Genomic DNA, 27,756 nt, shown 5'->3' with positions numbered 1-27,756 from the left:
GACAAAGACTAAAAATTAATGGGAAATGGAGTAAAGGCTGTTTTTCCCCTTATTTTTCTGAATGAATTCCCACGTATTAAGATAGATTGAATCGATAGAATATTTATGTTCCTAACAAAAATCTTTTAGCAAAATGTAGCCATTTAATGGAACGTACGTTAAGTAGGTACGTACATTACATACATATTTATAAAATCAATTATACCTACAGATTAGAAGGTAGACCGAGGAGCTGCAAGCTTCGTATTTAGTACTAACACCGCTTCCATGAAGATTGGCTAAACACTCATTTTGAAGTGGTGAGCCAAAGAGATAGGTCCGACCTAATATCAGTTCTGCTGCAGTAACAACTTATATAGGGGTTCAATAAGAATCCATAATCAGAGCAAAATATTGGTGCGATATTAGTAAATGAGCTAAACGATGATATGGGAAGTCAAGTTGAAGGCGTGTGAATAGCGATGTGATAAAAGCGCGCGGGGATAGCGCGCGCCGCCAGTACCGAGCTCACCTGTACGCCGTGCGCAGGCGCTGTTTCGCGGCGCGATCCGAACGCCATACTTTGGCACGCACACACGCAACCTCGCGCCCCCACCCATACACACGTTAATCTGGACAGGACATCAGCTGTCCGCTACTGACATATTGTGAATGTGCACTTGGACAGCCCGCCCTGGAGAACTTACTTCCGAAATAGGAGCTCGCCGGTCTGGCAGATCGATCACTCAGGTGAGCCTAAACATATTATCTAAACGAGTTGCGTCGCCAGCTGAATCATGTGATGAACTCACTGGAGGTGGATCACAAATTGACAGTACGATAGACTTCTCAAACTTTACTATTTGTCTGTGAATTATCCTAAAGAATTTGTGGCCGTTACAACGTGTGTTTGACTTGCCGAAATACATGATTTGAATATCACAGTATATTTACATAAATATATTACATAAAATTTAAAACGTCTCCTCTTATAAAAAATATTTTGAATGGTTTATACTAATTAAAAGTACTTGTTTATCGATATAACGTGAATCGATTGCATTGGAAAATTCTAACTGAACAATAACAGGAATTGTCCTTGTTCAACTTTTACACTCTCAATTCCTTGACAAAATTAACTAAAATGTGTCAAGTTCACAATAATTCCCGCGTTTTCGTACCTATGCTCACCCATAGACGCTTCTTAGAGGCGCTAATTGGGCTGAGAGAGACTCGTGTTCCCAATCAGGGGTCAAATCGTAAAGATCAAATGAAGTCAATTTTAATGAACATTAGTTTAAAGGTAACAGTAATAATGTTCGTTTACCTCAAGTTTGATTTGAGTACGTGTCGATAACAGGAAAGATAACTATAGGAAGAAAGTTTATCAACAGTGGATAACATCCGCTTCTCCGGTGCGCGTTTGTCAACAAGATATGGTATGCCAATTGTATGGACAGTAGCGCAAACATTAACTGAACTGTGAACTGAATCGTAGAAAACATGCACAACAGGCGCAACAGAGTGCTCAGAAAGGAGCTCGGTTTTGAAGCCAAGGATCCACCAAGGCGTTCTGGTGGCGTTAGTATTCCCAACGCGTGTGGCGGCGCAAAGCGGTAGGCGCGTGACGTAAGGTCACAGCGCCTGGCCACTGACATGACACGAGATTAACATGCCTCCCTAGCGGGCTGGCTGCCTACCACGTAACGTAACCGCGGTCACATCGAGGGGCACCATCGACACCATCCACTGACGCCCTGCACTAATGCCGACTCCGACACGTTATCGATAAATAGTGCACGCTTATCGCTATCGACATCTACAAATCTTGATAACGAACTAACGCATTAATCACGTAGTTTACATTTTTAATGATAAAATTACTATAAAACACGACTTTGTAATGATATTAAATCTGGTTATCGTTTGATTAGAAATTATACTACCTACCTACTACGTGCTGAAATGTGCATTTAAATAATCTTCATCTAATAAGAATATGATTCCAAGAATGATTAGGTATTGAATATAATGTTTTTAATAAACAACGATTTTTTTAGATATCTTGGACGGATTTTACATACCAAGTCATCTTAGAATACAATGCTTACCCAAAAACGAAGGTATTCAACAAAGAAAAACGATGGTCTTTAATTTCGGCAAAGGTAAAATTGGAAATAAAACATGGCAATAAAGAAGCATAATAAAATCATTTTATCTGAACATTCAATTACGAAGGCTGACATGAACAAGGAAAGCTAACATCGGAAATCATTGAAGGTGAACAAACCAGCCGAGCACAAATAAAAAACCGCGAATAAAACTTGTTGAAAGAAATAATTTCACTGACGTCAGCCACCTTAGCACATACCCCGAATTATGTACTTATTTACTTTACTTTTCAATTTACTACATGTCTCACGAATATCATTAAACTCTATTGACCTCCGAAAAAAGTTAGCCGTTATTTCTGACTACTTTTACTATACCCATCTATCAATCTAGAACTAGACATGAAAATAAATTATGTTGGTTCAGTAAATAGACCCCTTACAACTTATTTAAACAGTTTAATTTTGTCTTCACAAATTAATTTTCATTTAATGATTCATCGAGTCAATTTCGATCTTTCATTGAACTGAATTTAATACTACTGGATTGCTTATCTTGCTCTATCCGCGATACTTAATTCTGAGAATACGTCAATATGCCTTATTATTGAGAACAGAACCGATATCAAGGTCCTATCGGATACATACGTAAAAGCCTTAAGCTACCTAAATAAGGCTCATTGTAGTGACTTCGTATTTTAAATATAATTTGCTACATATATATTTTGCTTTATCTGTCCAGAGTTGCTCTCCTTGCGCAAATAAATTCTTGTTTCCATTTTCCGAAAGGAAATCATTTCTTACATTCAAGTAGCCAAATGCGTGAAGGAAGTATCAATAAATAAATGGCTTGAACCATTCCATTGCAATCGATAATTATGTCTTTCAGTGGATTTATCCTGGTCATTCAATAGCTTCTTCGGTTCAAAGTGACTAACAGACAAATTAAATTACTCACCAACAAATGTTAGAAAGCAGTTAATTTGTTGGAAAGCTAATTTTCAATAGGTTATGTTAATACTATTGAAAAAATAATTTTCCAACAAATTAAATTACTTTTTCAATTTTATGTTGATACCATTAAAAAACTGACTCTTCTTTGTAAATGCTTCTGTTTCTTCCGTTATAAGTTAAACGATCTTTGTCATCACAACCTCAAAGTCAAACACCTTATAATTTTATTATGTATCTGCTAATTACCAGAACCACCTACTTACTTACAGGATTTTCAATACTGTGCCTTCGTCTTTAAACACAACAATGACTGTAATATCTAGACTAGTTCTCCTAAGGACTTTATTTTTTCCCACTTATTAAGAAAAACAATAAAGTCAATATAACAAAGGAAACTGCAAGTTGGTACTTCGAAGCATGCAACATGCCGTAGCCCCGCATCTACTTTTAATTGCATGACGCGCGCATCGTTGCGTTTTTCTCGTCTTACTTCACTTTCATCATTTTATCACTGTCAGTATCTATGCCCAAATAATTAGAATGAAATTATATTATTATCCACAAAGTTTCAAAACATTATTGAATTGCCAGTCATTGTTCATGCAATCTCTAAGTTCTTTCTTAATAATATGCTTACAAACACGGCTTGCATTTTATACTTTTTGTTGTTAGGAAAATGAACAAACAACAAAATTACTTAAAGCGAAGAGTCGAAGACTAAAAGCAGTTTTTATTGCATTCGGTAACAATCATGTATGCCGTATAATCAGTAAAGAGGTTGGTTGATTGTTTGAGAGAATAAAACGACCATGCCACACTTTACAAGCATAGCTTGTGTTCGTACTGTGTTCCTGCTAATACGTAGAACCGGTAATGTGAAAATAACCTGGTAATCTGCACCATAATGAGACAAATCCTGTTTGATTTGTTTGATCCTGCAATAGTTGATTCTTCATCTTATCCAACACTTTGAACTGAGAAATATGTCGATTTATGAATAATCCCGTGAAACTAACATTTATTGGCTTGTCCACGATTAATAGATTTCATGAGAATTTTTATTCCGTTTATAAAATAAATATGATGAAAACAATAAAAAGTAATGACTTGTAATTGGGGTCCATTAAGTGCTTTAGGGATGGATTTTTATTGTAGCATAAAACATCATTATTAAGTTCTCAATTAAAATGGCAAATATGGTTAGGTTAGAATGCCGAATATTGAACATTTTTCGCAAATGATTTGAGAATTTCTTATGTAGTTTAGTTAACCTTCAGTTGAACTCCGGCACACACCTAATTAACGCAACTATTTAGAGAGGAGATGCGTGACCGAAATTCTTAATTGAATTACTCTTTCATCACAATACGTATCGGATGTGCCGAAAATATGTGTGGTTATCAACACGACCGGTTTAACATAATTTTAAACCAACTGATAATTACACAGCACTGATAAAAATGACGGCGAATTAGAGCCAATTTAGCAACGTCCAATGTCCATCTCATTTTTATTCACTATCATATTTAAATAAATCATTACTGGAACTATAATGTTCAGATTAAAATTTGAATATGCGTAGTGTCTCTCTCTACGTTTAATTTAAGGATTGGCCAATAATTTCCAAACCATACTCGGTTAAATCAATCGTCGAAGTCGCATAACTCAGATTAATATTTTCAATGTCGCTGTCGTTCTTTATTAATTCACTGAAGATAAGTACGTACTTTCCTGTAAGGTCAGATATGTTTTTCGACCAGATACAAAGGTTGTTGGCATTGACATTCAAAATCTTTTATACCTACAGGTTAGCGTTACGTTAACTGTGCTTATGTCGCAATTTATTATATCTTTCTTAGATACCTACTTATAATAATTCGCTGACGTTAAGGTAGGCTATAAATACCAAACATAGTCACATTTTAATGAAACAGAATGTTTAGTGACAAAATAAGTGATTAATTATGCACTTATAAAATTAATGCAAAACTATGCTGCAATGAATATTGATGAAAATTCTTATATATCTACTTTAATTTTAAATATGACGTCGGTATCGCTTAAAACAAAGTAAACAAAATGTTTTGACTCGAAGTTTATCGACTAGTTAAGCTCAATAACAATGTAGATTGTAGACACCTGCCTAATTAACAAAATACACTGTCAAAAGCGCCAAAAATCGTCCGTATTTGCCAAAATGTAGATACTACAAAATAGTATTGAACAGCTAATCTATTAAGCCAATAGACTTTTTTAACCTTTAAAAATTGACTGGAAATCCCAATACCTTCAATGGCGATCGATACACAATTTCCTCGTCTCATCCTAATGATCATCGCCATGATGGAGCTAGGAAGTTGCGTTAGCAAAGTCACGCGAAATCTCAGACACATGTAACGTCACACATTTTATATTTGCCATACCAGTATCCACTTACTAAAGTGATAATTGAAAATTCATACTATTGTAGGTAATGGATAATGTTCGCGCATGGCAAATGGCAAATTCCCATGCGTTAATTGAGTAAGCAAACACAAAAATTTACAAAATCTTTTCGATATGCTTATTACGTACAATCTGATAGAAGTTTAGTAATACATTAATCAAATTATGTATTTAGTGGCTAAATGTCGCGAAAAGGTTTTTTGTAAAAAGTCACGCATTGTTTTTGGTCTGCTTAAGGTTTTAAGCTGTTGAATTTGAATACGGTGACGAGCGTTACGTTTAGCAAGGATAGTCATTTAATGGTGGACGAAGTGTTAGAGCACGTTCACATCGGCCTCGCGTGTTCGGCTCACGCCTGCAAATGTTTACATTTGCGCCGACGACGTCCATCGCGGCGCACCGACCAACGATTAGTTGCAAAATGATCGCGGCCGAATTGAGTTCAGGGTCGGCAGTGTTGCCTCCGGGTGTTGCGCAAACGCATCGCGCACCGCTGCCATTTCACCAACAAAGAGAACATTATCTTTTTTCTTTTGGATTAAGTACACCCTATATGAAAATTTTAATTAGTTTTCTTTTGCGCAACTGATTAATTATTATGAAAATGAATTCAATTACATCAAACAAAATATTTCTCCAGTAGCTTGTATGATGTGTAGCTTAACCATCCACGTTATGTTTCAGGCAGAAGTAAGATATCATGGAATGCTTCAATGACTATTCTGTCTAGCAATAGTTTGGTATTTGTTGTGCACGTCGCATCTGAACGATAATCATTGCACATTCGCTTCCATTACGTGACTATTTATTTGTTCTCCCTTTATGATCTCAGCGGCTTCTTAGATTCTGTTCAACTTCAGCCTTTTTCTTGTTCGTATATTACGGAACTGATAAACAAAAGACTTAGTAGCTACTTGAGTAGATAATTGTGCATAACATACCTACTAACATTTACGTGTCTCGATTTGCCTCTTCAACATTAAATTGATTACCCACTTAATAACCCGAGCAAAAAGGTTTGCCCAAACTTTCCATACACTCAGTAGCGTGTAGTATTTGAATTTCGCAATCTAATAATGATTATAATGTGCGTATATACGTATAAGTATAATATGCGCGATCCCTTCTAATTTCGTCAATGACGGTTTATATCGCGTGGAGTGTTTTGTCACTTTTGTTGAAATAAGTTATCGCAATTGTATAACGAGTACCGAACCTGCGTGGTGTGCAGTGTCGGTGTTCGCAGCTCGCAGCCCGACACCCGCGCCCGCGCACACGGCCTCGGTGCAGCACTACGCATTCTGCAGCGAGCGAGTTATCTCACTCAACGCTCCACTTTCAGCACGCGCCGATAACGCAGCGCCACTTTCCACCACCTCTCCAATGTTTGAGATTAACACCAAACATGGAACGTTTCGCTCGCCTTGATAACTTTACCCAAAATACCTTGACTTAACATCATTCATGCTGTTAGCAAACCTCTACGTTTATGAACTATCGAATCCGTTGAATTACGGAATCGTACACCGTCTCTATTCGTATGAGTAGTGGGACTTAATGCTGTATGTAAGAGGTACAAGGCCTCATCATCGATTAAGCCAGAAAACCATACATCCCATTGCTTATAAATATTATTTATTTTCTAATGCATACTTATATTATTTGATCACATATATTCAAGTGAGCTTTACTTATCACTCATGTCATGAAATAACTAATGTAAAGCAAATGTTTGTTCTTGGTAACGAATGAAGTTTTTTCTTATAATGTACACAAGTAAGTATCTTTAGTTTGCGGTTCGTGATTTTCCGTAACCCGCTCAAGTAGATACCTACATTTTTTATGTCCAAAGTACAAAAACACATAATGTATTGAATACTATAAATCTTTACCCGTATCTTGATCGTTGAAGCACCCTGATGTTAAAGTGTTGTTTAGAAGATAAAGACAAAATAATGATAGGTACATAGAGCTATTTTTACTCAAATAAAACATTTTACAACAAAGGTAGTTGAATTAAACCTTTATCTTTCTTTAATCTACATAACATAACATGATTATAAAGAAACCTAATACCTAGGTAGGTACGTTAAAACTGGCAAAAAATCCTGTGTTCTCAGAAATACTTTGTACCTACAAGACGAGAAAATTTTAATTACAACTGAAGTAACAAATATGTCTAGACAAAAATAAACTTCCAGTATAACCAGTCCTAATCATTAAAAAAAACTGGACTTGCATCTCTAATGATGACAGAAACACGAATTGCGGTACCGTCTGAAACAAAAAACAATGTCACCTTAAAATCACAAAGTTAACAAATAACCTTTTAGTGGACATTCGAAAAAACAATTAGTGGGCGATGTAGAAGGTGTACAAGTTTCATGTTGTCAAAAGCCACGTTAACATAATCCATCTTGGTACGTACTTCAAACAACAAAATCCGACTTTGCAGTCAACGTTTTCCGCATCACCATAAGCGTTTAAATGCACTGCTACTTATCCATTGCATCTTACAAATTACAGTCAAGTGTTGCCTCTTATCTGTGATGATTTGCCATCAGCGAGCAATCTTCAAGTGTCATCTGACCACCTTCAAGCTGGAAAACAATGTTAAAAATCCGGCAAAAACATTAATATCGGAATTCGTACAATTTAAAAAGGAATCCGCCTTTATTCCGACCGAAAATGAAGATTAAAAATTAAAACAATTTTCGAAGACAATGGTCATTATCGCTTCGTCCATATATGTCTGTAGTGGAACTCATGATTCAGGGTTATCAACGTTACGACCTTGCGTTTGGTACTGTTTACGTAGTACGCTACCGCGGAACATCGCTGCCCACCTATATTTGGCAACTGCAAGTGATGTCGCGGACATTACAAAAGATTGATAACCCTACGAGTTATACAGGTGCACATAATATTAAATGGAACATGGAGAGGGCACTTGTTTCGTCATTATTGTTGGATTGTATGATGTCATCTCTTTATTGCGTAGACGTGTTGGTCTAGATTGAGTGTAGAGCTATCATTTTACAATAGATAATGGTGATATTTAGAAAATTATGTCCTGTTCTTTTTTTACTCAGTAACTATCTTTGGATTTATGAATAGATAACCAAGCTACTAAATATGCTTCTATTTGTAACATATTTCCACACTGCGCAAGAAATGAATACCTTAATTTCATTGAACTGTTCTTCCGAACCTTGAACGAACTTATATTTAGTAACACCCAAAATAATTATGCATAATGACCGTAAATCATATCATCCGTCTAGGCCTTTTTCCAATTACGTTGGGGTCGACAGGTCGCCTACCAGTCAAACCGGATACGAACACATGCCAGTATTTCACACAAAACGACTGTCACCTGACCTCTATACAAATTACTTGGTAACACTGATTGTCCCAAAGATGGACTCGATGACAACAAGTTTCACCTCGACTACACATTTCTAGGTGAACCTTTGAACAAATCACAGCGAAAGATTAGTATGACAGCCCCAGATAAACCTCGCAAATTAGATTTCCACGAGCTATATTTTTTGCATAAAAATAAATGCAATGATGCATACATCTAATTTACGTCGTTAAATTATTTATTTAACGTTAATGTAACCGACAACAATGAATGGGCTTAATAACTAATAAATAAGTAGTAACAACGTATAATAATATGTAAAGTCGGCAGCGGACAAAGAAAATTACCATTTTCGGTAGTTGACCAAACATATTTGACACTTTTTTACCATAAGTCATGCTAACTTACGAATAGTCATTGAAAAACAATTACTTCATTATTCAGATACAACTCTTTTGACTCTTTGAATAATGCATGAAATTAATAAATCTTTTACTTTGCTTTAACAATTCATTAAGAGAGTGATTATGCTTCATTCAATTGACACGTGAATTTCAATGATTTCTTAACAAGCTACCATTTTGTTTTGTTATTAGTAGTAGTAGCTTATTTGGGATTTGTTTCGTGTATTAAACAAAATGGCCACTGTTATATTGCCAAAATATAATATATAGTGTGATTGCACGTACAACCGGGGCCAAAATCAACAGCCTTCACGACGTGCGTGGTCTAGTGGTAACACTGGTAACCCGCTAGTGTCGACACGTGCTTTCCAGTGCCCACGGCCTCGCGCCCTTTGGGGCCCCGCGCTCTTGCTACAATTCACCAGCGTAGCATTCGTAGCACCCTACAGAGTCCGTCTGTAACCGTGAAATTAATGACCTATGTACATTGTTGCAACATTAAATAGAATTTCCACTTAATATTCCAACTACTGAAAGTACTGTTATATGGAAAAAATACGGTTTTATGTTCTAAATAAATTAAGTGACTAATTTAATTACGTAAAAGTTTCAAAAACACGTTTTCTTTTACTTACAACATGCTTGGTTGAACGGGATAGTATCAAAAAATATTGTTGAATATTTTTGATTATAATTTTTCGTAACCTCGTAGCTCGTAGCAGTCATAGCAGTGCTACGAATTTTTAAAAACATAGTTCATAAATAGTAGAAATAGTGTTCCAATATACCCTTGTAGACAATAATATGATGCGTATATACGCGATGTGTTTATATGAATATAATTATTAATGATATATAGCTTCATACGGAAGTGTCTTTTCCTTGGGGAATAATAAGATCTCTGTACGAATGGCATTGAGTTAAAGCGCGGATCCAATATTGAGTCGTAAGATTGAATTAACAGAATCAATATCGAAAATTGAATTCTTATGAGGTGTAATATAATTTACATCGATATTGGGACCTCTTTTGACTACTCGAAAAATTTTACTACGTCGTGTCTTTCATTAAGATTCCAAAACATCAACTGCTGCTGTAAACACAAATAATAGGAAAAATGTGGTAGCAATGTGTTCTTATGACAAACAATAAACCACAATGTGACCGCTTTATGTTAAACTTTTATAAGAACAATCAACACGGTGTATTGTGCATGCAGATATATTTACGAGCGCATTCGTATGAGCATTTTCAGTTTTAGGAATTGAATTAAAGTCACAAAAAAACGCAAAAATGCAAGCCAAATTAATTACTAATCCAACTGCTAATTAAAACCCTACACAATATAAAGAACCCTCTTAGAAAAACAATCGCGAACCGACCGCATGCACAGCACCGATTGCAAGAGTATTGCTCTCATGTACATGTCTACAGATCACCAGTTTATCTAGACCCGCGACAGTTCTCGGTACTAAATTCAAACCTACCGCAACTGACAAATTGTCGATCTTTATCTTCGCCATCAGCGCCATCTAGATAGACCAAGTTAAACTAGTCACTCTGAAATGCTTTCACGCGCCTCGTGTAGTGCTGCATCGATACATTTCAATGAAAGTTATTTTCAATTACAAAGAGGTATTTTCGACGGCTGCTAGCGTGCAGACGCGTTGGCAATGTCAATGTCGACCGATCGCATCGGCTACAGCAACCACTAACGTAACCATTTGAATACAATTGCTGCAGATTAAAACTTTACACATTACTTATTCTGTCAGCGTTATAACATATTATGGGTATTGTAACTAATAGCTGGGTTTTATTGCTTTGCTACTTATTTTATCGTGGATTCAAACAATTTTCCTGTAGGCTTTAGACTTTAGACACATTAAACTTTGTTAACTTGTAGTTTATTAAGCGCCGGGCAAATATTTTATGTATGATACAAGTATTTCTCAAACAGAATGAAGAAGAAGCCACCGGTAAAGTACTATTTTCCTCATTAAAATAGTTCATGAAACTGATCTCCCCAATTTTTTTCAAACTTTGTCCGAGTAATTTCTAAACTCAAAAAATCTGAATTGTTTCCAAGTACCTAGTACTTAATTCATTTTATTTGGACAGGAAGCTTGTTGTATTTTTAATAATTCGATAATGTTTAATTTATAATATGAATAGTATGCATAAACCTACCGTGTTGACCATGAAACGGTCACAAAGTTATTATCTCATTTATTATAATGTGTTTGATTTTATTTGACAAATAATAAATGCAGCCACCGAAAATAGCCTAACAATAACCGCTCTGGGAATTACATGGGAAAATAAAAATTCCATGTCAACAAACGTAATCTTGGTAGTTATTATGTATCAAATTACACTTAATAATCCTGAATAATTGACATCCATAACATTGATTACAGCGTATGCAGTACACAAACAGTTTATTACTAGACTATATTTCTCAGTAGATATTAATAACCAATAACTAATTTACACTGGCAAACGTAACGTCAATAGAGCAATAATTGTCATAATTCCTGTAGTTTTAATGATCGCCTTCAGAGGTAAAGTTCAGTGGAATAACCTGTCCAGTAGCTGGTATATAGGTAATCGATTCATTTACGTGTATCAGCCGAACAATGATTAACGATAGCATAAAACAGAGACAATTAAAAATTAGAAAAAATCTTGTGTTTATTAAGATTACAATTGATGACTAAGTACCTGTTTATTTCTATTCATATTACCTATGATCTTATAAACATTGCTGGCTGTCGATCGTACGCACGGGACATCACTAGAATGTCAATATTGCGGTATTCCCCAACCGGCTACGCACAATTTGTTTCCCCCGCTTTGTGAGTAATTGTGAAGCACGCTAACTTAATAGGCTATTGTAACCAAAATGATCTGAATTCTCTTGCTCATTCTGTCACCTAATTAATATGGGAACCATAAGGCAAAAGCGCATGACTCATTGTTCTTGAAATTCGGTCGCAAAGTTAAACCCCACCAAAATTTCAATTGGCCAATTTACAACAAACATTATTTTAGGATAAATATGAAATCGGGCAAATATTCCATAATTACGTATTTCTATGTAGAACCGTCTATTGGAGTTAGTTACAAATAGTGCAGTCATTAGTTTCAACACTGGCACTTAGCTACGTTGCCAGTCTTGTAATCTTAACGTAAGTGAGCGTCAATCCGTTTTCCTTGTGAATACAATCGACCGGTAACGTCTTTGTATTGATGTCATCTTCGCTTCTTTCACAGAATTACTTACTACTGTGTTATCGCTTCTTTGTTGTTCGAAGGCACTTTGCACCACAATAACTACATTAAGCGCTGAACACAGTAAGAATGTAAATATAATTATAATTCCAAGTACGTGTATTCCCACGCGGCTGACGCGACGACCATGACGGCAACGGCCTGCAAGGTACACACGGGCCTCTTCAAGTCAATACTGCAAACTAGCCATGCACTGGCTATGCGTTTAGGTAATGTGCAAGACATTGCAAAGCCGGTTATCATATAAATTAACTTAGCTTAAACATTAGAGAAATAAGTACTCGGGAACCGCCTGACTGGAAAGATGAGAAACCAGTTCGATATAAATATATCAAATAGTAGAATGTGTTCATGATAAGGAGAGGTTGATCGCGCGGTGCACTTGCGAGCACCTCGTCGAGCCACTCTGCTCAGCATTACATAACTCGACGTGCAGTCAATGACCCACTTAGGCACGAGGCGATTGCTCCGTCTAATGACAACTACAAATTATATTACTTCTATTCTAAATATCCTAGAATATACCACATACGATGACGACTCTATAATTTCAATTCATATTTCATGTGTTAAGTCCAACTAAGTAGAGGATACATAAAAGCAACATAAATATCCATTCACTGTTAAATGTTACAATTATTATTCATTCATAGGCACAGCCTTGAATTTGGATGCGCGGCCTTCACCGACAAAGTGTTGAGTACCATTTATATTGTACTGATCTTACACCACTTGATAAAAGGGGATATTGCACACTAACAATACGACTATAAAATTAAGTTACGATTTGGAACACGTTTACGTTATATCCCATCCCGAATAAAAACAAATGAATTGGTGAACATAGCGAATGAATTTTTGAACAAAAACAAATGAATTGGTGAACAAAACAAATGAATCGGTGAACACAAAACAAACGAATCGGTGGTTTTGGTAGATAAACAAACATGATCGGCCGTCAGCGGCGATCGGCTGCAACTTGCTCTGTTGGAGTTGTGGAGCGTCGCATGTGTTGCAACGAACGCATTCTTCTTACAACACACCGCCTACTTACACAATACTTATAATCAGCGATTACACATAATAACCTTATCAAAATATCATACTTATTGCCAATAAACTGTGATAATCCTCTGAGTTAGTGGTCATTTGTAATTAATGTGGATAATCTTTGATAAAACAATCCATCAAAATTAATGTGTTTATCATTACCTATATTTATTTAATTAAATACATCTATCTTAATAAATCTGAAAACACCTAAGTATTAGGCTTGCAATTGCTTGTAATACCTCAGATAAAAGATATCCCACACTGATAGAGGCTTTTGTTGTACGATAAGATTTGTTCAAACTAATGGCCAAATCCTTTCTTAATTCTTAAATCTTTCCATGATTAATATGCGTAATTGACCGAATGGGGCAATTTTATTTTTGACCTATTTTCACAATCATCTACCAAAAAACACGGCTGTTTAACTGAGTACAATAGTGAATTAATGTGGATTCACATAGCGTATAATAAGCACTTGAATGACTTATACCATCAGGTTCAAAGTTCATAAGAATTTGATACCGTGACTTATGCAACTTGTATCTGATGCGTACTCATGAGGTTATTCAATTACGATAAGAAACAGCTTTCTTTCAAATAGAACCGAGGAACACACTGCTTATAAAATTACTAGAACCCGGTAACGTCTACCACAGTTAGTTACGTCATTTGGTCACAAATACATAACATATTATAAAATCGGCAAGCTAATGTTTATAACTATAAATAAGTGGCGTACGCAGGTAAGTAAGTTCCAGTACCTAAATAAACAAAAAATGTCACTAGAGTTCAAAGTCATGATTGACCATCGTCGTTTTGAATAACAAGGAAGCATTGCTAATTTGTTTCCTTAAGTATGTACTATCTCCAAATAACAGCACATTATAATAAACTAATGTACTCTATTGATAGCGAAAGGAAAAATCCGTGTAATAAAAATAGGTCCAAACCAATAGGTGGATAGGTTCCAATAAAAAAAAGTCCTATCGAGGCGACCAATAAATGCTACGAGCATCACGAAAAAAAAATCGGAATACCATAGCCAAAAAAAGACCAGCTACATATTTATAAATAAAATTGGGTAAGAAAAAAAAGTTTACATTCTTGATTGGGGAAAATTCAACTCGGCAAAAATTTTCTATTCAGCAATGTTTTGTGCGATCAATGTCACTCGCACCTCTTGCACATATTGTTTCGACATGCGGCAATATTTTTTTATTCCTATTATAATATTTACTTACCGTAGATAATTATCTTGGTACGTGTCTGACATTCACTTACAGAAGGTGTCAACGTTTGGCAAAGTTACCTAAGTAAGAAAAGTCAAAGTTAGAAGCTGCCAATTTAAGAAATTCAGACCGTTCTTATTTACCTACATACATTGCATTGGTACCACGCGCTTTATAATTTGCCTAATCGCCATCGTAATAGATAGGTAATCTACCTAAAACCATAAAGTGTCAATCATTTTTTCTCGTAACGTAGGTAACACGTAGTCAAGCATAGTAAAACGTAATTTCTTCCTCAAATTCAAATCTTTGTGTAAGTAGGTACCTAATAGCAATTACATGGGTTGTTAGGTATAACCAACTGAAATCGAATTGACATTTATTTACAATTTGTCACGATAGTTTTATTGCGTACCGCGTCGTCGTTTACTGCAATATTCTGACATTTTTAAGAAATAAAATACTATTAAAAGTAAGTATTATAACCACAAACAAACTTCGAACTTACTTGTAAGTTTTTTCAGTCAATTTTATACCTAATCTACTTCAGTATTTTAGTTTGGGTAATAAGTAGGTATTTTTTATCACGACATGATGTACCAACAAGCGAAATAATTTGTTACTTACGCTCTTTATTATAAAAATCTGTTTAAAACTAACTACACAGCGGAGTTTTAAAAGTCTGTCTAAAAATATTTTTTTATGGAACAGGTTACCTATCTAGTTCAATGCTAATTTAGATTCAATTTAGTTCTTCGGTCAGATAATTAGTTTACATTAGAGATTTCATTATTAAATAATTTACGGTAACCAAACACAGGCCTACCTAATGTAGGCCTACCTAGTACCTATTTACTTAATTAGTATTAAGAAATATTTTTATTATTTAAATATTATACTATACGCGTACGAAGTTACAAAAGACCACCGAAATAAATACGTACACTACAAGAGCCACTAAAAAAATATTTAATCAAAACTAGTTCTGTAAACACTCCAAGTTTTTAATGATATCTTAAATTTATTGTGAAATGAACACGTATTCATTTACAGATAACTCTGTTATCGCAATGAAATGACTTCGCATGACGCCTATCTCACGATTCCACGACACAGCTCGGCTACACCTCCCATCCAGTATCGTTTTTAAACTCAACACTATCTTATCACTAACAATCACGTAGACAGCCTAACTAGGTCAGGAAAAATACCACCTAAATATGCGACTACGTAATGTGCAACAAAATCTCTAGTAGAACGAAACGACTACCACATGACTATCACAATATGAAGGTCGCAACACAACGTGATTTGGAACATAAGCATGTTTCCGCACCACACTGAACACCGCATAGAAACTGTAACTGCTAACAACATGTAACCGTTAATTACACGATATTGACCATCGAGATTCCTTGAAACAATGGATAACGTCATCCATCGACATTGCTGTGTTCCAACGTAGCCATGCAAATGGAAAGATGAATATTACTTTCATAATTTTGAAACGTTTTCTTTGAATCTCTGGTGAGTCTGGCAGAATTTGTCCATGTGCTTTATTATTTTAATTCGATCGATGCCCACCTGTTTACTAACTGGTTTTGCCATCTTGTACCGTTTAGATGATCGACTGCCTATTTTAAAATATATATTGCGTAACTCGAGGACGAGAGACATCTGCTAAATATATAGTTTTATCAGGGCCTTTACTGTCATAGTGGTTTATCAAGCAAAACTGGTTAATGAAGTCGCTTCTATGATGTGTACGGGCTCTCGACATGGCAACTGCCGCTATCTGCTGATTTTAATTCCTAAATTATATATTGTATATTAGTTTTAATTACTCAGCTATTGGAAATAGAATATTCATACTAAAAATGTCTTTTTCTTCTTTTCAGATAAGCTAAGCGAAGAAAATATAAAGTAGCCTCGAAGCATTCTAGTTTAAGGTGAGTAATTTTACTATTGCGGACTACCTGTTGAGAAAAGCGTTGATTCACAGATTCGTTATAATTGATTATTACGCAAAAAGTATAATGATTATTTTCCTGCAAAACTGTAGCCTGTGGAATACGAGGCCAATGAGCAACTCAGTATGATTACGAAGCCTGCAAGAGCTACTTGTTGCTGACCTCGTGTAATATGCATTTGGATGGCAGTTCAATGATAAGACAGTGATAAGCTTGGAAAATATAGGCACATGTTTATTTAAGTGCATGTACTTAATAAACGGCCGGTCCACCCTTCCGTAATTGGAAGGCTCTTCAGATAGAGCATAGAGCTCTTCAGAGAGCTATGTAGGGTCCATTTTCTCCGAAACTTATCTAGGCAATAATAGGAACTATTAATAAAGATCAAGACAACAATCCCTTGATATCCTTTTCAAAAGACATGTTTACCTTTCTTTCTATGTCCTTCTTTATTTTGAAATATGTAGCAAATACGAAGTTTTCAATGTGTCTTAAACCTACCTACTTAAATTTCATTCACAGTACTTCATTACGTAAGATATTTAACGGTCTATTGTACTGTTTCACGTCACGTAGGTAGGTAACCTTACCAAGTTGTAAGTACCGACCCATCTAAGTAGAATTCGACTAGCAGAATGGAGACTAGGACAAATTGAATTCGCTGAAACTGACCGCAGCGTACACATGGGCATGGGCATTATCACCACATGAATCATTTTAAAATCTTGACCTTGACCTTGACCTTGACCCCGCAAATGTAGGACTCTGCATAATAGACCTATTAACCTAAAGAATACAGATTGGTCAATACTAACATAGGTATGTCACCTATGCAATACCTACTCAGGTACCTACCTGCTGCAGCAAATTGGTATCTATTTTCACGTGCTTAAATATGCATTCAGTTGTATAATGTATTCATTTAAATGCACATGAATTTATCGAACAAAAGACTCTCTTTTAAATTACTTAATTAGTTTTAATTTAGTTTGTACCAAACAATGACAATTAAAGTAAAATAAACGTGGTCATAACATCACACTCAAATATCTTTGTACAAAGTAGCGTTTATTTTAATTTCCTGAAGATTATACAAAAATAAAATTAAAAATCCAAAAACTTAAATGTCATGTGGAAATAGAGGCTATTTATTTGTATTGAGATAAAAGGACAAACAAATAATACATCTTTTTCTTTATTGAACAATACTCGTTTCGAAAAACTTCTATCGGTATCAACTCTTGTACAGAATTTTCATCCAATTTTCCGAAGTCCGACAGTCACGAAAATGTCACATGAAGTGTCATTCCCAGACAGACGAATCATTCAGAGTTCGTCAAACGCGACAATAATCTAAGTGTCGCGTTCAAATCTTGACAAGAATGTTCGGATGTTTTCATTTTTCAAATTGCATAGTTAATTCAATAAAATTAATAATTATAGTTAAACGTGCAATTAACTTAATATTCGTTTTGTTTGAAAAATAATTCTTCTTATTTTATCTCATCTTCACGCAAAACATTGTATAATAATATCTTAATAGAACAAGAGTGAAAATTAGTCTTAAATAAAAAAATAATTCATCATTCAAATGATTTTATATCATCTTGATCGGCAGTGACGGCGCCATCTGTCGTGTTTATTTTAATCAGTTTGGCAGGTTCCCTGTTCCTGTTACGCTGCTGTCAGTGCGCCAAAGCCTGCTTAACCTATTTTGTGAATCAAAAAAATATTTATTGTGTTTAATTGGCTAAATAATATTTATACACTTTTTTAACAATGTTTTAAGCAGCTGGTGGTGAATAAAATAACTCGGTCAGTGCAAATGTATTAGAAAATACTCGAAATAATTGCGGAACTCTATCTTTGCCGTGACATCCAGTGGGTTATTTCAATTGTTTTAATTATATTCGAATTTTTATTTTCAGAAATCGACACAATGGCGCTAATACTACAGTATATTAGCGATATGCAATATTATATGGACAAATTTGGTGGTAAGTCTTATAATGATCATCTTGACACCTTGTTAAAAAATATAATTTATATATTCATGTACTCAAACAAGCCAAGCAACATTCCTAGAATGTGAGGAGTTCCCTAGCGATTGTTAAGTAGTTAACATAAATTCAAAGAATTTATTTATTTTTCTCTGAATAAATATTCTACATGGGTCACATAACTTAATAAATTACTTAAATATCATTATTTCCAAAACAAACATTTAAAACTATTAAATCAGCTGCTGTTCGAAATTTCAAATACAAAGTAATCCTTTGATGTAAACTGTTACATAAAGTGGATAGATAAACAAAATATATCTGGCCGCTTATAAGATGCTCTTAATATGTAAGGATGACTAGCATGACAAATTTATCTCATGATACTGATCATATCTCAGACACTGCCAACACACTTCCAGTTATAACAGACAAGTATTTTTAGATGACCCACTAAACAGCTGGGCTTTTACTCTATGCACCTCATTTAGCCCAATCACAGCAATTATATCTATTCAACTCTATAGATTACAAGCTACCTCAAATATTGATTTTTTTTTTTTCTATGCAGGCACAGAGTATTAAATGTGTTTGATAATCGCCAAGGAGTTTGATACTAAACACTTTTAAGACTGTTTTGTTTGATGCATGTGATATTAAGTAGTTTTTTTCTTTTCTTTCAGATCCTAGGACAAATCCATGGTTCCTGATGAGTTCACCGTTTCCTACATTATTAATATGTCTAAGCTATGTCTATCTAGTCAAGGTATTTAACTTATGTTTTCTAACATCCAAGTATGGTTCATTCTTGGGTCCCTTGAAACTAATATTTGATTTATTTCTTTTCAGGTCCTAGGACCACGATTTATGGAGAATAGAAAACCATATGAACTTAAAAATGTTCTAATACTATATAACTTTTTACAAGTAATATTCAGTGCGTGGCTGTTTTATGAGGTAATATTTTTTTTATTTATAAAATGTTTTTAAACTTCAAAGTTTTTCATCAAATTGTTACGATAAATCGGTGAACATACTTTTAAAAAAAAATTGGTTGAAAACTTCAAACAATTTCCGGAATTGATATACCTACTTTTATAGTAGGAAAAAACTGATATTAAAATAAGGAAATCTTAACATATATATTTTTTTCCTCAGGGCATTTAAAATATTTTAGTAAATTCCAATGTGTTACTCATGTTTCTCTTTCAGCCTGTTATTTGGTAAATACATCAACACTGTGTTTATTCTATTAGGGCTTTAATTGAGGCTATCTACATCAGGTTGTATAATATTGAATTCCAAAATAACCTATACTTCAGTATTCAGAAATTAAGTGCCAGCTTATCAGCGAGCCCAAGATAAAATATTCCCTGCATTACTACTTCTGATGAGAGAGCATAAATAAAAGGTTTAATATTATCATCAATGATAATAATTAGATAAATAACCTTGGCGGAGTAAAATATGATAACAGTATTTAAATAATTAACACTAGTGTATTATAAGGATCATTTCCAGACTAGTTTAAGTCAAATTGCTATATTGTTTGAGTTGTGATTGCTTACTGATATAGAAGTTACTTTTAACACTTGAAACTAACTTTGCAATGTACATATTCTCCAAAATAGAATATTGCCTTAACACTGTTAAGGGGTAGTTTAATATTCTATGCTAGTCAAGATTAATGCAGATGTATTTTTTTTAACATGATGTCCATACCAATATTTTTGTTTTTTTGCCATGCCATGCTCAGAGTATGATGGGGGGCTGGCTGAATCATTACAGCTTTAGATGCCAACCTGTGGACTACACAGACAATCCCGTAGCTATTAGAGTAAGTGACGTATAGGCGTCGACACCGACGCCACGGGCAGTGGATACGGAGCAAAAAACTAACCCATGCTCACTGTATATAGAAATCATCATTATAAATTATTTTTAGGAATGCCGTACGCAGATTTGCGGTATGTTAATATAAATGGTGCAGATGGTATCAAGTAGTTTTAAGTTAGCTGTATTATGCATACATACAGTTGAGTATCCAAACGAATACGTGTTTGGATTGTACTGCTACTAACATGTTTATATAAGTAACAATGTTAATGACCAACATGCGCCAACATATTACGCTAAACTTGAATGCATTAACAGTTGAAGCTGCGCATAGAACCGCGCGGCATTCGGTGATGTGCGAATATTGTATATAAGGGCCTGGTGTCGGCATATTGTTTCAGATCGGAGCCGCAGGCTGGTTCACAGGCAGGTATAACTTTCAATGTCAGCCGGTCGACCACTCCAAACATCCACAAACAATGAGGGTGAATTATCACTTCCATTTATTACATTAGTCCCAACATCCCAAAGCTACACTATACCGTTAATTGATTACACCACTACATAGATATCTGTGTGAGCTGTCCTTGAGCTGCTACCATTATACCATGATGTTTTTACATTGAGTTCTTTTGTGGTTTCTTTATTCTTGAAAACCTTTTTCTCTATTCACTTTGAATCATTTTCCTAGAACCATACATTTGCACTCAAACAAATTAAATAATCAATTACACAACCATTACCACAATGCATAATCTACATACCTACTATAAATAGACTCTATTTAATGAATACTACTTAATGAATAGTGTAAATGAAATTGACCAGAATACGACTCATTTGTGCAACAATCCATAAATCTAAAAAAAAAAAACAATTTCAAAATGAATTATTTTGAATTTCGAAATCAAATAAAAGAAAAAAAAAACAGAAATTCATAGTCGTAAAACCAAAACACTTAATATTAAATCAAGAACTGCCTAGCTGGTTTCATACATCTTCAGTGAAATTGTATTAATTGTAAGCGACACTTGTATTCAAATATAGAATTTTGTATTTGGGATAAAATTCAGACATTCTACAACTTCGAAATTTGAAATCGACCGCGTCCACCCTCGTTGTGGTAGGCATTTTGCTTCACCTAGTATATTGGCTGTTAGATATAAGTGAGCATTATCATCACATCACTTCACCACATCCATCATATTAACATAATCAGTAACTTTCAGAACTGATCATTATCTATCATGATTCATGATGCATGTCATTAGTATTGATAACACTTACCTAACACAACTATAGAATGTAGAACATTAGATTGCTTGCTTACCAATTCTTATTGAGATTCCTTTTTTTTATTGTTTTTAAATTTTTATGTCATGTCAAAAAATTTTGCAATTGACTTACAGTTTTACCTAATGAATTTAATAAATACCTACTGTCTATTATTATTTCCGAAAACTCATTGTTTTTGTACAATTTTCAGATGGTTCACGCATGTTGGTGGTACTATTTCTCAAAGTTCACAGAATTCTTTGATACGGTAAGTTGAATTTTGAATAATACTAAATATACGCCAATTTGCATCGCATTGTTCTTATCCTAACGCAAGCGCCAATGGTTATGTAGCATTGTGTTGTGATAAGGATTACATGAGTTAATACCTTATCAACACTTCCTCTAACGAATTCCTCTATTAATATTTTTTATGTAACAATAAGATCTAGCACGAATTCCCGCCAAACAGCATTTTTACTGGGACTCGTGCTATCGAATTTTCTTATTCCTTACAATACTGAGCAGCTTTGATAAAACCTCCTTAAAACTACAGAAGGTCAAAGTATAAAAGCTCTTTCGAAACGTCAAGCTAGTTGCACGGTTCCAAAGAGTTGGTTGCATGGAGAAGAACTAAAAGTTAGAAGCAAGAGACTCCATGGACACTCATTTTAAAAGAAAATAAATTAAATTACAATAGGAAAATAATTAATCAAAACTTTTTTCGCAGATCTTCTTCGTGCTGAGAAAGAAGTTTGATCATGTATCAACATTACACGTAATCCACCATGGCGTGATGCCGATGTCCGTATGGTTCGGCGTGAAGTTCACGCCCGGCGGTCACTCCACGTTCTTCGGCTTGCTCAACACCTTCGTACATATTATTATGTACTCGTACTATATGCTCGCAGCTATGGGCCCACACATGAGGAAGTACCTGTGGTGGAAGAAGTACCTCACTACCTTACAAATGGTAAGAGAATATGGTATTTGAAATGTCATAATTAGATTAAATTAAAATCAGGAAAATTCTGTAAATAAATACGCCATTGTAGCCTTAATAGGACATGGTGGTTGACTTTTAAATGGCATTCTGAAACAAATTGAAAAAACAATGTGAAATAAAAAATGTTTTTGGAATTAAAACTCGCATTTTCTCGTATTATATGAGAAATTTACTAGTGGAGTTTCATAAAAATGCCCGGTTAATTTACTATACAAGCTAAGCCAAAACAAGTCTGTATCCTAGTTTAAGATCTAGAATTAGTTGTGAACAATATTCCAGGTCCAGTTCGTGGGTATCATGGTGCACGCTTTCCAACTGCTGTTCATCGACTGCGACTACCCGCGAGCGTTCGTCTGGTGGATCGGCATGCACGCCGTCATGTTCTTCTTCCTCTTCAAAGACTTCTACAATCAGTCCTACTCTAAGCCTAAGGTATAACAACATCATTTATATAAAGTTAATGTCCAAAATATTCGTTCAATTTTCCGATGGATCCGTGTGTACGACTGGTCTGTTTTTACCCGTATTTCGAATAGAACATTAAAGATGGACCATTCTTATTCATCTGAGTTGAGCATTTCCACTCAAATCTCAGCCATCTCGAGTTTGATGACCCCATCCGAATTCGTCTTACGTTCGACGCAATTGACGGCTTTTATCTGAAAGCCAACCCTACTGAGTTGGTGAAAGGCTAGGCATATTGTATTAATGAATACGTTTCATTATCAACAGGTTCGCGCCAGGTCTCCCCAACCAGAGACGACAGAAATAAAAGACATCACGTACAAGAACGGTTCGCTGAAGAACGGCTTCAGCAACGGGCACACGAACGGCACGTTCGCACGGGCCCGTACCGTGCTGCCGGCCGGCAACTGACGGCGGACCAGGAGACCTCCTTAGCATTCCGTAGTACTGTGATTATAGCCTGGAATTATCACGGGACGTTAATACTTCTTATTTAATGCGTGGACCTTCGGGGTAACGGTGTCGGATCATGTGCCGCATGCAGCCTCGTCAATAATAACCCTAGGAGTAGTGGTACATGTGATTTGTCTAGTGTACATACAGTTAGGCGGTATCAATGGTGTAAATTTTATTTTATTGATGTAAATGTATAGCTAGATTTGTGATCACATAGCGTTTTATACTTTTATTATTAGAATTAGATAATATGTTGCTTTTAGAGTTTAGAAAACCTCTAAAAGAATACAGTCATAATACCTACTTACAGAAACATGTATGTTATACATGGTGCTTATTTAATTAAATATATTAATTACGATGATGAGCTTGTAAACGATAAAATAATCTTTTCACTATATTGTTTAAACATCACATTTGAATGTTGAGAACTTGAGAATCACCCATCAGATTAGCTATGTTTTATTATGGCATGACAGCAGAATCATTATTCATTACTTACTCATAAATTACTTTATTTGTCCATGTGTGTATGTCACTCGCAAAACAATGCAATAAATAGCAACAAGGTAGCTCAGGTTGTAGTGCTATTAAAATATTGTTGAATCACTGTTTAGTTTTAAGTATTGATCAGTATTTTTACAAGCTCATGATTATTATCAAGACCATTGTTCACTATGTTAGATCAAAAATAGGTTTATACAGTTGGTTGGGCAAATGCCACAATAATTATTCTGATGATTAAATCAATTTCAATTCAATAGCCGTTTGCCTTTTTATATATTTATCAAACATTTAAAGGTATTCATTATTTCAATGACAACTTTTATTGTTGTAAATTGACGTGATTATGTTTCTATGTTAAGTACAACAACTGTATTTTAATTTCAACCGAATGTTCAATTTAGGTTTAGAATACTTGACACTAAAGTGGTTGTGTTGGTTATTTATTTTGTTTAATTTATCTTTTATTTATAACAAAATTATGTATATAAGATCAAATCGATAACGGGTTTAATAGCAGTAGCTTTCAAACTTCCTTTTTAGTCTTCCGTTTTGTTTTGTACTTACCAAAATTAAAGGTGCTTTTTGTACTCCGAATATTCTGCTTATGTTAGCAGCCAAGCAGCTAAAGCTCACCATTTTGTAAATATAAATTTTGTTGTTTCATTAATCATATAGAAATCAATTTATGTACCTATTGTAATTTTTATACAAAATTATGCAATTAAAATATAAGTGTAATATTACTGATATTTTTTATTTAACCTTGTTTTTTTGTTATTCATAAAAGCCATCACACATGTTCACACACATCCCAAAGGTGATACTTCTCTCATCTCTAACTGAAGAAAGATTTTTAGAATCAGTCATTGAATACAAAAATCTCTACTATTTTAGAATAGCATATTATTTAAACTTTTTTGGAGTTGACATGGTATTAAAAAGCTTTTATTATAATAAACAAGTTTATTTTTATAAATATAAAATACATTTAAAATTAGATCTTAGTGTACAGTTTCTTTATACAATTTAAAATTTTAATAGAAGTTATTTGGCCAAAAAATAAAACAAAATAAAAGATAACAAATTGTAATGACTACACACCGCTTTTGCTATACAACCTTCAGATAAGGGTTTTAGAGGACCTTCATGAATTGCTTAATTCATTTCTTATGGTAAGATGTGTGTATAAAAATGTATAAAAGATAATAAGTGTACAAAAATATAAAATGTCCCTTACGTTAACACAAATCAAAATGATAATGAATATGTTTTACTTTATAATTCAATAAAAAAGTTTCAAAAACTAACAATTTTAATAGATTCTGCAAATATCATAAAATAAAAAATTGTGATATCATTTATGCCTATAACTAATTGAATCAGGTAAATCGTACAAACCTCAGAGTTACGTATACTTAATAATGTCTAAACTACAGTTGATTTGATCGAAAGACTAGTTTGGCTGTGCGAGGTTCAGTAATCTTTCCAGCTTATTTTAAGTACATTACATACATACAAAAACACATTTACTTGGCAGACTTTGCACAGCGGAATCCCAAGTTTCCTGCAGAACTGTCTTCGGTATTATGAGACCTTGAAGAGCATCTATAGCGGTAACAGTAGGATAGGTGGCATAAGTAAGAACCACCCTTCTTCACCTTTTCTTTAGGCTGAAAAACAAAAGTTTTTTTATTTAACATTCAAAAAGTTTATTAATATAAACCTCAAGTAAAACAGAGAGCAATAAAGAAAGTTTCCTTTTATATGGGAATATAATCTCATTCTAGAACGCTGTGTATGTAGGCAATGAAAGAGTGAACAACATAATAGATTAAAGGTATAGACTTGATAAAAATATATTACATTTTTTCCAGCCCAGGAATCTTCAGTCCATTCCCACACATTGCCAGCCATGTTGTATAGCCCAAAATCATTTGGAGGAAACATGTGTACTGGGCAAGTACCTTCATAACCATCTTTGGCTGAATTGTGTGTAGGAAAGGTGCCTTGCCATATATTTGCCCTGAGGAACAAAGAAAATTAAAAAGATATTATTTTTCATTACAACAATTAATATAGACTGTTTGGTTTTCTTAAACATTTTAAACAAAGAGTTTACATATGTTTTCGGTCAGGGAAAAGCTTGTCTCCCCATGGGTACTTTGTATCTCTATGGCCACCTCGGCAGGCTGCTTCCCACTCTGCTTCCGTAGGCAATCTGCCCCCTTTCCATTTGCAGTATGCTTTTGCATCATTCCATGACACATGAGTAACTGGGTGATCCATTATTTCTGAAAGATAGAAATCAATAATGAACCTCATAAAATTACAAAAAATCAATTCAAAAATTTACATAATTCCAACTTAAACTGTCAGTAACTGTATACCTTTTATATCTGAATCTGGTCCAAATGGATGTCTCCAGTCAGCACCCTGCACTTTGTACCACCAAACAGCTTGTACAGCACGATAATCTTTCAACTGTTCTTTGAAAGTACTATTAAGAAATGCTGCGAACACAAAACTATCTCCAAACTGTTCAGCTTCAGTCTTATAATTAGTCTTATCTACAAAATGAGCAAAAGCCTCATTTGAGACTTCATATTTATCTAAATAAAAACCGTCAAGTTTTACCAATCTTTTAGGACCTTCTTGGTCACTTTCTATTGCTATATCATCTGTACCAACTTGATATTCATCAGCTGGCACAAATATCATTGATTCTGATGTAGTTTTTTTCTCCTCTATCGTGCTACATTCATCACCACCATCCTTGCGTCTAGTACACTGATCTGCATCGCTGTCCAGATGGTTAAAAATACTTTCTGAGGCGATCTGCGCATCCTCGGCACGATTAAGGTTACAACCACAGCCCGATTCCTTAGATGTTATAACAGGTTGTAGAACACAGATTAATATAATAAATATCATTGTTAACACATTGAGTTATGTATTTCTATTTATTTTCACTTTATTTCTGATTTTGTTTAGATGGCTTGCTTTAAAGTTTTCTTTACAAATTCGAGCAATATTTATATTGACATGATCAGCCAATTTTTAACTCTGTATAATTGTAGAGCGATACTTCTGGCTAGTCCATAGAAAGTAATTTGGAATAATATCAAAATATTCAACACTATATAAAATGAACTATCCTCTGTTTTCTTTCAAAACATGTTTTCACTTCACTGTTATCAGATGTCAATGGTTATCAGTTTTCAGACTGACAACTGCTGACAACAGTCTTGTCTTTCAGTGACAGTGACACTTGCTTACACCAGTACCACAGACCTGCATAGACCACAGGACATTAAGGACATGATTGACACTAGAGACTTCCGGCTGACAGATACGGAGACCTCAATACGGACCAACTATTGAATAAAAAGTTATTGTCTTAGCTGA

At 34.6% G+C, this 27,756-nt stretch overlaps 2 protein-coding genes across 5 annotated transcripts; one reads left to right on the top strand and one right to left on the bottom strand.

The window, feature by feature from the left end:
• The first annotated feature begins 246 nt into the window (after positions 1–246).
• Positions 247–25,094, top strand: LOC135116835 (very long chain fatty acid elongase AAEL008004-like). 4 transcript variants are annotated; one of them, XM_064034415.1, is made up of 10 exons: positions 247–729; positions 16,735–16,785; positions 18,735–18,803; positions 19,490–19,572; positions 19,656–19,763; positions 21,044–21,127; positions 22,129–22,185; positions 22,648–22,890; positions 23,203–23,355; positions 23,656–25,094. In XM_064034415.1, exons 3-10 carry the CDS (start codon positions 18,746–18,748, stop codon positions 23,797–23,799), a joined length of 930 nt encoding a protein of 309 aa, XP_063890485.1. In that variant the 5' UTR covers positions 247–729; positions 16,735–16,785; positions 18,735–18,745; the 3' UTR covers positions 23,800–25,094. The 4 variants fall into 4 exon arrangements, with proteins under 4 accessions (XP_063890485.1, XP_063890487.1, XP_063890488.1 ...); XM_064034417.1 differs by lacking the exon at positions 21,044–21,127 and adding an exon at positions 20,563–20,643; XM_064034418.1 differs by lacking the exon at positions 21,044–21,127.
• A 305-nt stretch (positions 25,095–25,399) lies between these two features.
• LOC110375229 (formylglycine-generating enzyme) lies at positions 25,400–27,549 on the bottom strand. Its single transcript, XM_021333276.3, has 4 exons — positions 26,739–27,549; positions 26,471–26,642; positions 26,215–26,374; positions 25,400–26,021 (listed from the first exon to the last, which is right to left on the bottom strand). The coding sequence occupies exons 1-4, from the start codon at positions 27,280–27,282 to the stop codon at positions 25,878–25,880; spliced, it is 1,020 nt and encodes a 339-aa protein (XP_021188951.3). The 5' UTR covers positions 27,283–27,549; the 3' UTR covers positions 25,400–25,877.
• Between the last annotated feature and the right edge of the window lie 207 nt (positions 27,550–27,756).

This window comes from Helicoverpa armigera, chromosome 4 (assembly GCF_030705265.1).
Source record: "Helicoverpa armigera isolate CAAS_96S chromosome 4, ASM3070526v1, whole genome shotgun sequence".
Classification (NCBI taxonomy): domain Eukaryota; kingdom Metazoa; phylum Arthropoda; class Insecta; order Lepidoptera; family Noctuidae; genus Helicoverpa; species Helicoverpa armigera.
Note: the sequence above shows the minus strand (reverse complement) of the source record. Positions and strands in the feature narration are given on the sequence as shown.

Bases quoted from the DNA above. Each gene is read 5' to 3' on its own strand.
- LOC110375229 (XM_021333276.3), bottom strand. From the start codon at position 27,282: ATGATATTTATTATATTAATCTGTGTTCTACAACCTGTTATAACATCT. The intron at 26,643-26,738 runs GTATACAGTTAC...TCTATCTTTCAG, and splicing joins ACCAGATTCAGATATAAAAG to AAATAATGGATCACCCAGTT. The intron at 26,375-26,470 runs GTAAACTCTTTG...TTTGTTCCTCAG, and splicing joins TTCCCTGACCGAAAACATAT to GGCAAATATATGGCAAGGCA.
- LOC135116835 (XM_064034415.1), top strand. From the start codon at position 18,746: ATGGCGCTAATACTACAGTATATTAGCGATATGCAATATTATATGGAC. The intron at 19,764-21,043 runs GTAATATTTTTT...ATATTGTTTCAG, and splicing joins GTGCGTGGCTGTTTTATGAG to ATCGGAGCCGCAGGCTGGTT. The intron at 22,891-23,202 runs GTAAGAGAATAT...ACAATATTCCAG, and splicing joins ACCTCACTACCTTACAAATG to GTCCAGTTCGTGGGTATCAT.